This window comes from Rhinopithecus bieti, unplaced genomic scaffold (genome assembly GCF_001698545.2).
Source record: "Rhinopithecus bieti isolate Rb0 unplaced genomic scaffold, ASM169854v2 scaffold_3714, whole genome shotgun sequence".
Taxonomy (NCBI): Eukaryota; Metazoa; Chordata; class Mammalia; order Primates; family Cercopithecidae; genus Rhinopithecus; species Rhinopithecus bieti.
The window spans coordinates 18,648-33,348 of NW_016804161.1; the positions used below are offsets into that span (position 1 = coordinate 18,648).

The 14,701-nt window shown below is 42.3% G+C and overlaps 1 protein-coding gene and 1 pseudogene across 1 annotated transcript in view; one reads left to right on the top strand and one right to left on the bottom strand.

The window, feature by feature from the left end:
• The window catches only part of KIF4A (kinesin family member 4A), a gene marked incomplete at its 3' end in the record, with an annotated part of 103,927 nt that overhangs the window by 16,839 nt on the left and 72,387 nt on the right, over positions 1 to 14,701 (bottom strand). Inside the window, exons 14-16 of the mRNA XM_017867037.1 lie at positions 5,737 to 5,840; positions 4,644 to 4,795; positions 3,798 to 3,901 (exon numbers count right to left, since the gene is read on the bottom strand). Of these exons, the coding sequence (XP_017722526.1) occupies positions 3,798 to 3,901; positions 4,644 to 4,795; positions 5,737 to 5,840 (360 nt within the window). The remainder of the gene's footprint in view (positions 1 to 3,797; positions 3,902 to 4,643; positions 4,796 to 5,736; positions 5,841 to 14,701) is intronic.
• Positions 9,925 to 10,871, top strand: LOC108526326 (trafficking protein particle complex subunit 2-like protein; annotated as a pseudogene).

Sequence of the window (14,701 nt, forward strand, 5' to 3'; positions counted from 1 at the left end):
TTTTTTTTTTTTTTTTTTTTTTTTTGAGACAGTGTCTCACTCTGTTGCCCAGGCTGGAGCGCAGTGGCATGATCTCGGCTCACTGTAGCCTCTGCCTCTCGGGTTCAAGCAATTCCCATGCCTCAGCCTCCCGAGTAGTTGGGATTATAGGCATATGCCACCATGCCCAGCTAACTTTTCTTTTTTGTATTTTTAGTAGAGACAGGGTTTCGCCATGTTGGCCAGGCTGGTCTCAAACTTCTGACCTCAAGTGATCTGCCCGCCTCGGCTTTCCAAAGTGCTGGGATTACAGGTGTGAGTCACCATGCCCAGCCTATCATCCTTTTTAAATGTTGATGGATTCAGTTTGCTAGAATTTTGTTGAGGATTTTCATGCCTATATTAAGATATATTGGTCTGTAGTATTCTTTTCTTGTGATGTCTTTGGTTTTGGTATCAGGGAACACAAGCCTCATGGAATGAGTTGGGAAGTGTTTCCACTGTTTATAGTTTTCAGAAGAGTTTCTGAGAAATGGGTATTTCTGTCTTTTTTTTTTTTTTTCTGAGACAGAATCTCACTCTATCGCCCAGGCTGGAGTGCAGTGGTGTGATCTTGGCTCACTGCAACCTTCGCCACCTGGGTTCAAGCAATTCTTGTGTCTCAGCCTCCCAAGTAGCTGGGATTACAAGTGTGTGTCACCACACCTGAATAATTTTGTATTTTAGTAGAGACGGGGTTTCACCACGTTGGCCAGGCTGGTCTCGAATTCCTGACCTCAGGTGATCTGCCCACTTCAGCCTCCCAAAGTGCTGGGATTACAGGCATGAGCCACAGCACCAGGCCAAGAAATGGGTATTTCTTCCTAAAATGTTTGATAGAACTCACCAGTGAAGCCATCTGTGCCTGGGCTTTTCTTTGTGGGAAGTTTTTAAACTACTAATTTAACTTCTTGTCATGGGTCTATACAGATTTTCTATTTCTTCTTGAGTCAGTTTTGGTAGTTTTTGTCTTTCCAGGCATTTGTCCACTTCATCTAGGCTATCTAATTTGTTGGCGTACAGTTGTTAATAGTAATTCCTTATAATCCTTTCCTTCCAGCAAGACTAGTAGTGATATTCCCTCTGTCATTCCTAACTTTAGTAATTTAAATTTTCTTTCTTTTTTTTTCTTATTAAGGTTATCTGAAGGTTTGTCAGTATTTGTTGATCATTTCAAAAGACCAACTTTTGGTTTCAATGATTTTCTGGTTTTTTTTCTATTTTATATTTCATTAATTTCTACTTTAATCTTTTTTTTCTTTTTTTTTTTGAGACAGAGTTTCACCTGTGTTGCCCAGGCTGGAGTGCAATGGTGCAATCTTGGCTCAGTGCAACCTCTGCCTCTCGGGTTCAAGCGATTCCCCTGTCTCAGCCTCCCAAGTAGCTGGGACTACAGGCATGCACCACCATGCCCGGCTAATTTTGTATTTTTGGTAGAGAGAGGGTTTCTCCATGTTGGTCAGGCTGGTCTCAAACTCCCGACCACAGGTGATCCACTCACCTTGGCCTCCCAAAGTGCTGGGATTACAGGCGTGAGCCACCGTGCCCAGCCTATTTCTACTCTAATCTTTTAATGTTTCCTTTCATCTACTAGCTTTGGGTTTAGTTTGCTCTCTTTTTTTCAGTGTTTTAAAATGGAAGGCTAGGTTGTTGGTTTAAGATCTTTCTTCAATTAAAAAAACTGAGATGCAGTCTCACAATTTTGCCCAGGCTGGTCTTGAACTCCTGGGCTCAAGTGATCCTTCCACCTCAGCCTCCCAAGTAGCTGGGACTACAGGAGCCTTTCACATTTTTAAATATAGGCATTTACAACTATAAAATTCCCTCCAAACACTGTTTTAGCTGTATCCCATAAGTTTTGGTATGTTGTATCTTTGTTTTTATTAATCTCAAAGTATTTTTTAATTTCCCTATGACTTCCTTTTTGACCCATTATTTATTTAGGATTATGTTAATTTCTTCATATTTGTGAATTTCCCAAATTTATTTTTGTTACTGATTTTTTATTTTATTCCATTGTGGTTAGAGAACAGATTTTGTATTATTTTCAATATTTTGTTTTTTGAGACAGTCTTGCTCTGTTGCCCAGGCTGGAGTGCAGTGGCACGATCTCAGCTCATTGCAACCTCCATCTCCCAAGTTCAAGCGATTCTCCTGCCTCAGCCTCCTGAATACAGGGGATCACAGACATGCCACCATGCCCGGCTAATTTTTGTATTTTTAGTAGACACGGGGTTTCACCATGTTGGCCAGACTGGTCTCGAACTCTGACATCAGGTGATCTGCCGACCTTGGCCTCCCAAAGTGTTGGGATTACAGGCGTGAGCCACGATGCCTGGCTCAATACTTTTAAATTTATTGAGGGATAAAAGGTCTAGCATATGGTCTATCCTGGAGAATGTTTCATGTGCACCTAGGAAGACTGTATATCCTGCTGTTGTTGGTTGGCGTAGTCTATAGATGTCTGTTAGGTATAGTGTATAATCTAGCATATTACATAAACTATAGACCAATATCTCTTATGAATGTAGATATGAACATGCTAGGTATTATATTGTTGAAGTCTTCAATATCCTTGCTGATCTTGTGCCTATTGTTCTATCCATTATTAAAGTAGGGGCTGGGTTCAGTGGTTCATGCCTGTAATACCAGCACTTTAGGAGGTTGAGGTGAGAGGACTTCTTGAGCCCAGGAGTTCGAGATCAGTCTGGGCAACATAGTGAGATTCCATCTCTACAAAAAATAAAAAATTTGCCAGGTGTGGTGGTATACAGCTGTAGGTCTATCTACTCAGGAGGCTGAGGTGGGAGGATTGCTTGAGACCAGGAATTTGAGGCTCCAGTGAGCTATGACTGGACCACTGCACTCCAGCCTGGGCAACAGAACAAGACCCCATCTCTAAAAAAGAAAGAAAATAAAGAGGTGGATTGAAGTCTCCAAATATTTATTACTGTTGATTTGTCTATTTCTCTCTCCATTTCTGTCAGTGTTTGCTTCATACATTCTGGGGGGCTCTGTTGTCAGATGTATATTCAGGCCCTTATAATTCTTCTGGATTATACAATATCTTCTCTTGTTCTGGCCTCTGTTTCTCAATATTACAGTTTGCTCTATACATTATTCCCAGATATATCTTTCTAAAGCGGTATTGTGTTGATAACACTTTCTAAAACACTTAAAATCTTTATGCTACTAACAAAATGAGTTCAAACCTCTTGGATCTTTAATAATCCAGCTTCGACTTGCCTTTCCAATGGAATGGTCCACTACTATACTTCACCCCAGTTGGACCACTTGCCATTCCTTGACTATGCCTACAAAGTTGTCATCTCTATTTCTTTGATCTATCTATCTGGAGCTTGTACTTATCTCTATCAAAACCCTTCCTATTATTCAGGGCCTATTCAGCCATCATCTTTTCACTCCAACTGCAAATTTGCTTTCCTTTCTCTTAGTTACTTTGGTATTTTCTTCTTATAGCCCAAATCTCTTTCTTCCTTGTATTTGAGAAATCCATGCTTATGTCTTACCATCTCCTTTAGATAAGACATTCTTCAAGGGCAGAGCTTATATACTACTAATTTTTCTATTTCTCACAGTGCCTAGTAGATAGTACCTTGAATATAATAGACATAGTAGACATTTAATACAAAGTTGTTAAATTCATGAAAATGTCACACTTTTGGAGACATGAGGTATTTGAAGAGAAGCATCAAAATTGTTAGTCAGCTCAGAGAAGCATTTATTAGCTAGGCCTTCAAGAAGTTTTAGTTACTTACTCGTTCTTTTAACTGTATTACTTCTTTGTCTTTTTTCTGCTTCCACTGTCTAAACTTCTCAGCATCTTCTTTCATTTGACGCATTAACTGTACCCGCTGGTTTTCATCATCTATAAAACAAAACCAGCACAAGTATTAGTCATCTGCACTTTATTCTAGGCTGGTGCGGATGGACAGACTTACCATTAAGAAGAGAGAAAAGCCAGAACTAGGCTGGGAAAGCGGTCCCCAACAGATTTTCTGATTAGGCTTACAATACCCTTGCTATGTTTGCACAGGGTTTCCAAGTATAGACTACACAAGTGAACACTGAGAAGATAGTAAGAAAAATGTACCTACAAGCTAAATCCAGCCCTAAATTCACTGTATACAAATGAAATTTCAAGGAAACATCTAAGCCTCCAGGACAAATCTACCTAGCAACCACTGTATTCTAAAGGTTTCAGTACAAGTAGCCTGTAACCACCACTTTGTTGGTGCCACAAGTTGAATATTCAATAACTGAGAATTTTCTCTAGGTGTCTGTCATCTTGTTACTACTTCAGGAAATTATGCTGCGTGATCATGGAAAGTGATCAGGATATAACCACTAAGCATGGAGATGTCTTTGTTCTTTGGTTTCAGAGACTCTAACATTAAATTTTGAATGTCAAAGCAAGGTTTTATTGAGCAGATCCTAGATGACCACTAGCACAATGTTCTGCAAAAGGGGCATTTGTGGAAATTCACACACTTGAAATGATTGCCCTGCCTGCTATTTTCTCACCTGAAAACACCTCTGGTGTATTTCTAAATGGAATACCTATGTTTGTAAATTCCAATGGGGGTAAACGCAAGGATGAGAATTTATTACCCGTATCTCCTGGTTCAGTTTGGAGACAGTATGCTCTGTGGATTCCTTTAGTTTCAGAAGTTTGGACTGCTCATTTAGTTTCTTCTTCAGATCAGCGATTTGACCCTCCAGCTCCTGGAGACGTTTGCGGCGGCGCTCACTCAACCTAAACACAGATGCTGTAGAAGTGAGGACTACCAGCAGCAAAGCCTGACTTCAAAAGGCATAATACTAGACTCCCAGAGTTACAATCCTGACATATACAAAACAGGTGACTAGTCACATAGCCATCTTGAAAAAAGAATACCACCCAAACAACCAAACCTGTCTCAATAATAGGAGCTTAATACAAAGAGTAAGACAACTTTTAGTACACAGCAATGCAACTCCCTCAATATACGCCGCCCCTTTTGCATCAAAATGGTTCTTTGAAGGCATTTCACTTCACTTTAGCTATGAAGAATTCTGATGACTATTATAGAAGTCTGAGATAGAAAGTAAACATTCAGCATAACTTTTACAAACATGAGCTTTAGACTCAACCGAGAGATAAAATGGAGTCACTGAGTAAAAAGAAGGTAGCATAGCCCATACAGCAGAGGTCTAAAGGAGAGTAGGATGTTATGGTTATCCGCTTTGGTTTTATTCTTAACTGGTAAGAGATGGCTAGATTGATTTTTTTAATCACTAGCCTGGACATTAATTCCATTCACAAGCTAATTTACCATTAGTGCAGGGACAAAGAAACTGCTGTTATCTAGTATATGTGATAATCTTTCAAAAGCCAGCTCAAGCGCTTTTTACAAAGCCTTCCTTGATCATGGTAGCCTGAATTGATATTTCTTGCCTCTGGACTCTTAACACAATTACTGTCTAAGAAATTTATTTGGCTACTAATCATGTGCTGTGTTATGACATTCTTTTACTGTCAACTTGAGACGCTATTTAAAATTGCAATTATTTAACCACTTTTGTGTTTAGGTTTCCTCTTCATAACTAGGTTTAAATCTTTAGAGGCAGTACATGGGACTTCTACTTCTCTATTTCTTGCAAAGCTCCTCACACATAGTAGGGACTTGAAATAACATTTATTAACTTTAATCTTACTTGGCTTGGTTGACATCTTTCTTTGCTGTCTGAAGTTCAAGAACCAATTCTTCCTTTTCCTTTTGCAGATTGATGACTTCTAATTCTAGCTCTTTTATGTTATCCTAGAAAGGTTATAGGTAAAAGAGAAAGAAGACATTACATGGCACAGGAAGAAAAACCACTTCAGCATTCCATGTCTCAAGGAACTATGCATTAAATTTTACCACTTCGATTGCACGCTGAAAACATTTATTCTTGATTTGATGGAGATTAAAATTACGTAGTAGGAAATGTTTAAAATCTGAGGGTCTGGGTTTTAATCTTGACTGCCACACTTAATAAGTATCTTTAAGGAAAGTCACTTCATCTTTTAGTTTTGGTTTCTGTTCAGAAAAGAGTTTATATACGTGTGTATGTGTATGAATGTATATGTGTGTATATATATACTATATCATATATATATAGTGTGTGTGTGTGTGTGTGTGTGTGTGTGTGTGTATAGCCCAGGTTGGTCTTGAACTCCTGAGCTCAAGTGATCCTCCTGCCTCTGCCTCCAAAAGTGCTAGGATTACAGGTGTGAGCCACCACATCTGGCCCTTCATTTGCTTATTTTCTTTCTTTTTTTCTTTTCTTTTCCCTCCCTCCCTCCCTCCTTCCACCTCGCCTCGCCTCGCCTTGCCTTTCCTTTCCCTCCCCCTTCTCCCCATCCTTCTCTGTCTCTCTCTCTCTTCTTTCTTTTGAGACAGAGTCTCACTCTTACCTAGGCTGGAGTACAGAGGCATGATCATGGTTCACTGCAGCCTTTATCTCCTGGGCTCAAGTGATCCTCCCACCTTAGCCTCCTGAGTAGCGAGGACTATAGGAGTGTGCCACCAACTTGGCTAATTTTTGTATTTTTTTTGTAGTGATGGGTTTTCACCATGTTGTCCAGGCTGGTCTTGAACTCCTGGGCTCAAGCGATCCTCCCACCTTGGCCTCCTTAAAGTGCTAGGATTATAGGCATGAGCCACAGCACCCAGCCCCATAAATCTTAACTGTGAGTATGACTATATACTGAGTCCTGTGAGTCCTCCTAGTGAGTCATTCGATCTAGGGGAGCTCTTAGGGACTCCCAAAGGTTTCCCTATCTATGTCAATAATTAATAATAGCACCTACTTCACAGGGTTGTTGGGAAGATCAAATAAGATAAAAAGGCAGACACTTTGTAAACTGTAAAGAGCTGCACAAATATTCTTATATTCAGAACTTTCAAACTTATCTACTCAATAACAACTGCAGTTCTGCAAGCATTTAGAAAAAGAAGTCTAGAAACTGAAGTTTGACAGTGGAAAATCCAAATTCCATCCTATTCTCATAACCAAAAAAGATCGGAGAAAACTGACTGGATGAGTAGCTGGCAGCGAAGAAGATTATATGCAGACCCTAGACCAGTATTAGACTGACACAAAGAAGCAGAGGCAGATTAGGTGGGGCTATATCAGAGAAGCTTTCTAAATGCTTTCTAAATAGGCTAGAGCTGTTTTCCAAGCAATGTACTCAGTCACTTCAGTATAATCAATGAAAATCAATCTTTATAGTTACCTTTTTTTTTTTTTTTTTTTTTTGAGACAGAATCTTGCTCTGTCGCCTAGGCTGGAGTGCAGTGGTGTGATCTCGGCTTACCGCAACCTCTGTCTTCCAGGTTCAAAGGATTCTTGTGCCCCAGTCTCCCAAGTAGCTGAGATTACAGGCACCCACCACCACACCTGGATAATTTTTGTATTTTTTGTAGAGACAGGGTTTCACCATGTTGGCCAGCCTGGTCTCAAACTCCTGAACTTAAGTGATCCACCCACCTCGGCCTCCCAAAGTATTGGCATTACAGGCGTGAGCCACCACGCCTAGCCTACCCTGCATATTTAAAATCACTAATAACATGGGTGTGTATGTATGTATGTATATTCATATATTCTTTATATGATAAATATATTCCATATTCATCTATACTTATAACATAGAAAATATATTCTATATTTTTACTTATAGAAGTAACATATAAATATATTTATATAAAAAAATAGATAATACATATAAAGGTCAAGTTCCCTTGACTGCCTCACCCCTGCCAAAATTCCAGTCCCCCTCCAGAAGCAAGCACTGTTACCAGCTTGATGCATATCTTCCATTTTTTCTAGACATTTACATATTCAAATATTACATATCTAGACATTTACATACACAGTCATATGTCACTTAATAACAGGAATACATTCTAAGAAATGCATTGTTAAGCAATTTCATCATCATGTGAACATGATAGTATACACTTATACAAATCTATATAGTATAGCCTACTATACACCCAGGCTATATGGTATAGCCTATTGCTCCTAGGTTATAAAACTGTATATCATGTGACTGTACTGAATACTGTGGGTGATTATAACATAATGGTAAGTATTTTGTATCTAAACATAAAAATGGTACAGTTAAAAATACAGTATTATAATCTTATGGGACCATCATTGTATCCATAGTCTGTCATTGACTGAAATGTCATTATTTGGTGCATGATTATATATTAAATAAATGTATTATATATTACATATCACATAATATCCATTACTAGAATATGTAATTGATGTAAGTAAATATATAGTATATACACACACACACGTGTTTATAGCAATTAAAATGTGTTAAACATAGACTTATATATATATATGTTATTCTGTAACTTGCCTTTTTTTACTTAATTAGTCATGGAGATTTATTTATATCAGCATATATAGATCTGCCTTGTTTTTTTTGCCATAATGAAATATTCTGGTACATGCCTTCTGTGCACATGTGCAAGGTTTTACTAGGGTAGAGAGAAGTGGGAATTACAGAGTCATGAGGGTATACATTTTCAATTTTTATAGACCTGCCAAATTGTCATCCAAAGGGGCTACTCCACTCTTGCCAGCTAAGTATGAGAGTACTTTGCTTGTACCCTTGTCAACATTTGATATTGCTACACTTAAAAAAACTAATACCGGCCGGGCACCGGGTGGCTCAAGCCTGTAATCCCAGCACTTTGGAGGCCGAGACGGGCGGCCATCACGAGGTCAAGGAGATCGAGACCATCCTGGTAACACGCTGAAACCCGTCTCTACTAAAAATACAAAAAAGTAGCCAGGGTGATGGTGGCGGGCGCCTGTAGTACCCAGCTACTTGGGAGGTCTGAGGCAGGAGAATGGCGTAAACCACGGGAGGCGAGCTTTCGCGTGAGCTGAGATCCGGCACTGCACTCCAGCCTGGGCGACAGAGCGAGACTGCCTCTCAAAAAAAAAAAAAAAAAAACTATTACCAATCCTGTTAGGTGAAAAATAGTTTTCTATTTCATTATATATCACCACATTTAGTCCCTAATTGTCTTACCAACTCCACAAGGGGGAATTATTCAAAAATTTAAGTCCTGGTTTACTACAACTCATGGTAATCTTCATTAATCAGACCCTATGCCTCCCCTATTTTCTCTGGCAATTCTTTACAAGTGACAGGAAAAATACCATGCAACTCAGGAGGCAGAGGTGGAAGGATCACTTGAGCCCAGAAAGTCAAGACTGCAGTGTGCTATGATCACGCCACTGCACTCCAGCCTGGGCGAGAGAGTGAGACTTTGTCTCTAAATAAATAAATAAATAATTGAATTAAAAACAGCTTTTATCTCTTAGAGAAAAAAAAGGGTGATTCACATGTGAGTAAAAGGTATTGATTACGTTAAGAATTTATTTCAGGCCTTGTGCAGTGGCTCACACCTGTAATGCCAGCACTTTGGGAGGCCGAGGCAGGCAGATAACCTAAGGTCAGGAGTTTGAGACCAGCCTGGCCAACATGGTGAAACCCCGTCTCTACTAAAAATACAAAAATTAGCCAGGCATGGTGGCGCAGACCTGTAATCCCAGCTACTTGGGAGGCTGAGGCAGGAGAATCGCTTGAACTCAAGAGGTGGAGGTCGCAGTGCACAGAGATTGCACCACTACACACCAGCCTGGGTGACAGAGCAAGACTCCGTCTAAAAAAAAAAATTATTTCTTCTTAACTTAATCAAGGATATTTGATGCCATGGGGAAAAGGACTAGATCTCTTACTACAGCTACAGCTCCTTACTAGCACCCCTTTGTAGAGTTAGAAATACAATGGGCGGGGCACCCAGTGCTGGTCCTCCCAAGACGGCGATATGCATCCCGGTGATCACCAAGGAGAATTACCCTCTCTACATCCGCAGCACCCCCACGGAGAACAAGCTGAGGTTCCAATACATGGTGCACACATCTCTGGACATGGTGGATGAGAAGATCTCCTCAATGGGGAAGGCCCTGGTCAACCAGAGGGAGCTCTATCTGGGCCTGCTCTACCCCACAGAGGACTACAAGGTCTTGCCTCATAAGTCACTAGAAACTCTCGACCAGTCCCTTTGGACAAATCACTTGAGACGATGGAGTTCAAAGACGTTCCAAGAGCAGTAATGTAGCTTGTCCATGGTGACATGTGCCAGTAGCCATTATTTTACAAGACAACATGGCCTCTACAGAGGAGGTCCGCCTTATTTATGAAGTCTCTGGTTTTGCAGTTAACTTTCTGGACCAGGCATTGATTCATAAAGAGGGTGAGGCATCCCAGGTGCACATAGAAACTCAGAGTCTGAGTGGCTCGGTTCCTGGAGCCTGAATTGGGTAAGGCTTAGCTGCCTGCCCTTTGTTTCTCCAGTAAACACCAGTTGCCCCCAACGAAGTATCTAGGCATGCACCCAGTGTGGTCACTGCAGGACCAGCCCAGCCTGGGCACTTCCTGTGATTCAAGGTTGTCAGACTTCTCCAAAGTGAGGGCACACAGAGGGCCCTCAGCTGGCAGGTTCTTTACCTGCTGTCCCAGCAGTCCTTGTGTTACAAGTGCATTCCCTAACCAGCTACGCAGACAGAGCTACACTACCATCTCCAAGGTGAAGTTTGTCATGGTGGTGAATCCCTCCAACACAGCTCTTTGAGACAATGAAATCCACAGGATGTTCTGGAAGCTGCACAACTCCTACATAGATGTGATGTGCAACCCCTTCTGTAACCCGAGGACAATATCCAGTCCAGGGACTGATAACATGGTGATGTCTATGATGATACAGGTCTGCTGAGTGAGAACTCTGCCACCAGACATTGCAGACAGAAGCTTCAGCATGTGACTGTTGTGGGGATGTCTGCCTCTTCCTGAATGTGATGACCACGCATTTGGGGCAAGGCTCCATGCATGGTGCACCTCAAATAAAGGTCTTGTGAGATGAGATTTGGCTTTTTCCTTTTGTGTTAGTAGAGGATTCAACTAAGGAGAGTTTAGCTACGGACCTTTAGTGGTGTGGGCAGAGGTTAGTGACCAGACACAGCAGGAAGTGTGCCCCCAATAGGCTTGAAGCAGGGGAGGCAGGGGTGCCTGGAGCTGAGAGCTCTGGAGCCCATGGGACCTGTGACCACATGGGCTGCCTCTGCTGTTCCCTCTGCCCTTGCTGTGGCTGCCCATTGGCTGAACAGGTGGGCTGGTCCATAGGGGTTAGCCTCCTGAGCCTAGATCCAGCCTAGGATCTAGGGGCAAATGCGCCCTTCCCACATGCGCATTCCCATGGGGGAGGGCCCTCCTCTTTCTGGACTTGGCCTCCATTCTTTGCACGTGGTCCAACATCTGGACACAGCCCAGGCCTTAGAAGGAGCCCTTGTGAAATTTGGAAAGCCTCAGGGCAGCCTGCTTCTGAAACCCTGGAGTGGCAGACTCAAGGCGCCCTTTCCTGCCTGTTGGTGCAAAGTAGGTTAGGATCCGACTGCTGCTCTCCAGATCCCTGGGCAGGCTGCTCTGGGAGCACATGGCTAGGACGAGCCAACTGGATCTGCTCTTTCTGCCCAGAAGCCCTGCAGCCAAAGTCCAGATAACGACCAGGCCTGAGGTGTCAACCAGGACTGAGTGAAGGTTCAGGTGGCCCAGGCCTGCCTCCCCAGTGTCGCTTGTTGACGTGGCTGAGTGACGACTGCCCAGGGCAGTGGCAGAGGCCACAAGGACCACCCACGCGGCTGAGCCCTCGGCACATTCCTCGCTCCATGTGTAGTCGGTGTCAGCGGGGTTGAGCAACCAAGGCTTGGCCTGCTGAGGAGCCCCCTTCCCTCCCCAGCCCATCCTCCCACCACCCCCAGCACTGGTCTAGGACTACTGAGTTTCTCAAGGACCTTCCAGGATCCCAGAATCCCCTGGGAGCAGGTCAGGCTGTTAACATGGGTTAGTCAGGGGTGGGGCACAGGGAGGTGAACTTTTTCTCTACACATCTTTGGATTTTCATGTCTTCCAATAAGTGCAGTGTTAATTTTATAAATTATAGAAGAAAAAGAAATCAACTAGGAGTGTGTGTGTGAAAACAGCATGCCCCAGGCCTCCCCCGCCCCAGGGTGAACTGGAAGCCCTGAAGTGGGCTGAGGCATGTCAGGCAGCTGATTAGGGTGCACGTGGGCCACAAGCCACCCTCACAGGGTTAAATATTTAACAAGAGCCTCATATTTGTTAAGACAAGGCAGGACCCCAGCCCAAGCACCTCTCCCCTACAGCCAGGCATGAAACCTTTGGCTTTTAGTGGGGATCACCCCTGCCTAAGTCCTGGCTGTGGTGGGGACTGCAAATTGTTAACCCAGCATCTATTATCCTTCCTCCCTACTAACAGAATCCCAGTGCTTCTGCCCAATTCTGATAAGCGGGCAGACAAAAGTCATGTCCTACCCTCCCTCACAGCCCAGGGTGGGCAGTTGTAGCATGCAAGTGGATGGTGTCGGGAGAGACTTGCAGGAAAGACCCTGTAAAGGGAGCTCAGCTGACATGTGCAATACCCTTCACCTTTGCCTTCTTCCTGCCCGGAATGTGGATGTGATGGCTGATGCTCAGCCAGCTGTCTTGAGAGCATGAGGACAAGATTCACACCCTAAGGCCAAGGAAGCAGAAAGCAGGAAGGATCCTGGGCCTTTGCTGCTGTACGTGCCCCAGACTACTTATGTTCAGCTTTTTTTTTTTTTTTTTTTTTTTTTTTAAATGTGAGAAAATAAATATACCCCTCTCTGGTTAAAGAAAAAAAAAAAAAGGAAGAAAGAAATACAGTGGGGGAACACATATCCCCATGTTTCCAGGCAAGAGTATAAGAAAGGAGGAAGCACTTCTCAGCCTTACCAGTAATCCTTTGTTTATCCTGGAAAAGCCAAAATACATTTGACCTTGTATGCCTGCATTGTATGTCCTGTTAATATGGACAATTGAGCTACATATTTAACTTACTCCCTCCTGAAATCCCATGAAAATGAACAAAAAAGGAGGTATAAATCAACAAGAACGAAGAGAGACGAGGAGAGCAGTTGAGAGATATCAACAAACTTTTGGAAGAAGAAAACAGCTGGATAAGAAGTAACTGACGTCCAGAGTGGAAAAAGCTAAAATATAACTCCTACAGGACAAATATCAAGAAGAAGCAAGCCAATACGTACCACGGAGGCACAGAGTGGAACAGAGGCTTCCTTTCTAGAGAGGCCGAACCTAACAGGTTGGACACAGCTAATAGCAGGGATGCAGTACCATACTGCTGACAGGGATTAAATAAAAGTCTGTCTATGATTGGAGAGACTTCAACTCCCTTATTTTCTCTGGGTTACTAGAACTATGGCATACCACCACTAGGCCCACACAACTCTAGGCAAAAGAATAAAAGAGTTCTTTATTGGAAATTGATTAGCCTAAGAGAAATCCATGCACATACAACTTGCTATTGGCTTTTAGTGCCTCCCTCTTAAATATGAATGGATAGCCATGGCTCACTAGAAATTTGAGGAAAGTGTCTTACCTGAAAGACAGACCAAAACAAACACACTAGAGAAAGGAAATCTGGAGGAAACAAAGGCAAAGCAGGAAGAAGAAGAAAACCTTGATAAAATTTAATTCCTATTCTTAGAGATGGGCTGTGAATCCACACAAAAAGAATAAAAGGCTATAACAAGGAACAATTACAGGATCAAAAGGAGACCTTGGAAATTAATAGCCAAATGAAATAATTCACTAAGAATGAAGGGAAATCTCCCAGAGTGGAATAAAAAGTCAAAGAAATAGAAAATAGGAAGAAAGAGATCAGAAAAGTAGAAACTAAATCTAAGAGATCCAATATCTAAGAGAAGTGCAAGAAAGAGAAAACAGAGAAAATGTAGAGATAGCGTTCTCAAAGAAATGATAGGAAAAAAACTGCCCAGAAAGGAGTACACATTTCTAGATTGAAAGGACCAGTCAAGCACCAAGCACAATAAATGAGAAAAGAAGGCTGGGTGTGGTGGTACATGCCTGTAATCCTAGCACTTTAGGATTGGGAGGCTGGGAGGATCACTAAAGACCAGGAATTTGAGACCAGCCTCAGCAACATAGTGAGACTTCATCTCTACAAAAAATAAAAAATTAGCCAGGCATGGTGGCACATACCTGTCGTCCCAGCAACTTGGGAGGCTGAGGCAGGAGGACCACCTGAGCCCAGGAAGTTGAGGCTGCGGTGAGCTGCGATGGCACCACTGCACTCCAGCCTGGGTAACAGAGCAAGACCCTGTCTCTATAAAAACAACAATAACAAACAAACAAACAAACAAAAAACAGGAAACCATACCAAGGCCCAACATTGTGAAATTAAGTAACACCTGGGGACAATGAAAAGATCCTGAAAGTTTCCAAAGTAAAAAAATATATAGGTCTATTACAAATACTGCAAAATTATAATAGACTTCTCAACAGCAATACTGGAAATAGAAGACAATGGAGCAAGACCTTCAAAATAATGAAGAAAACATTTCTGTAGAATTGTAAACCCAGCCAAACTAACAAGTATAAGAATTTTGAGGCCAGGCGCGGTGGCTCAAGCCTGTAATCCCAGCACTTTGGGAGGCCGAGACGGGCGGATCACGAGGTCAGGAGATC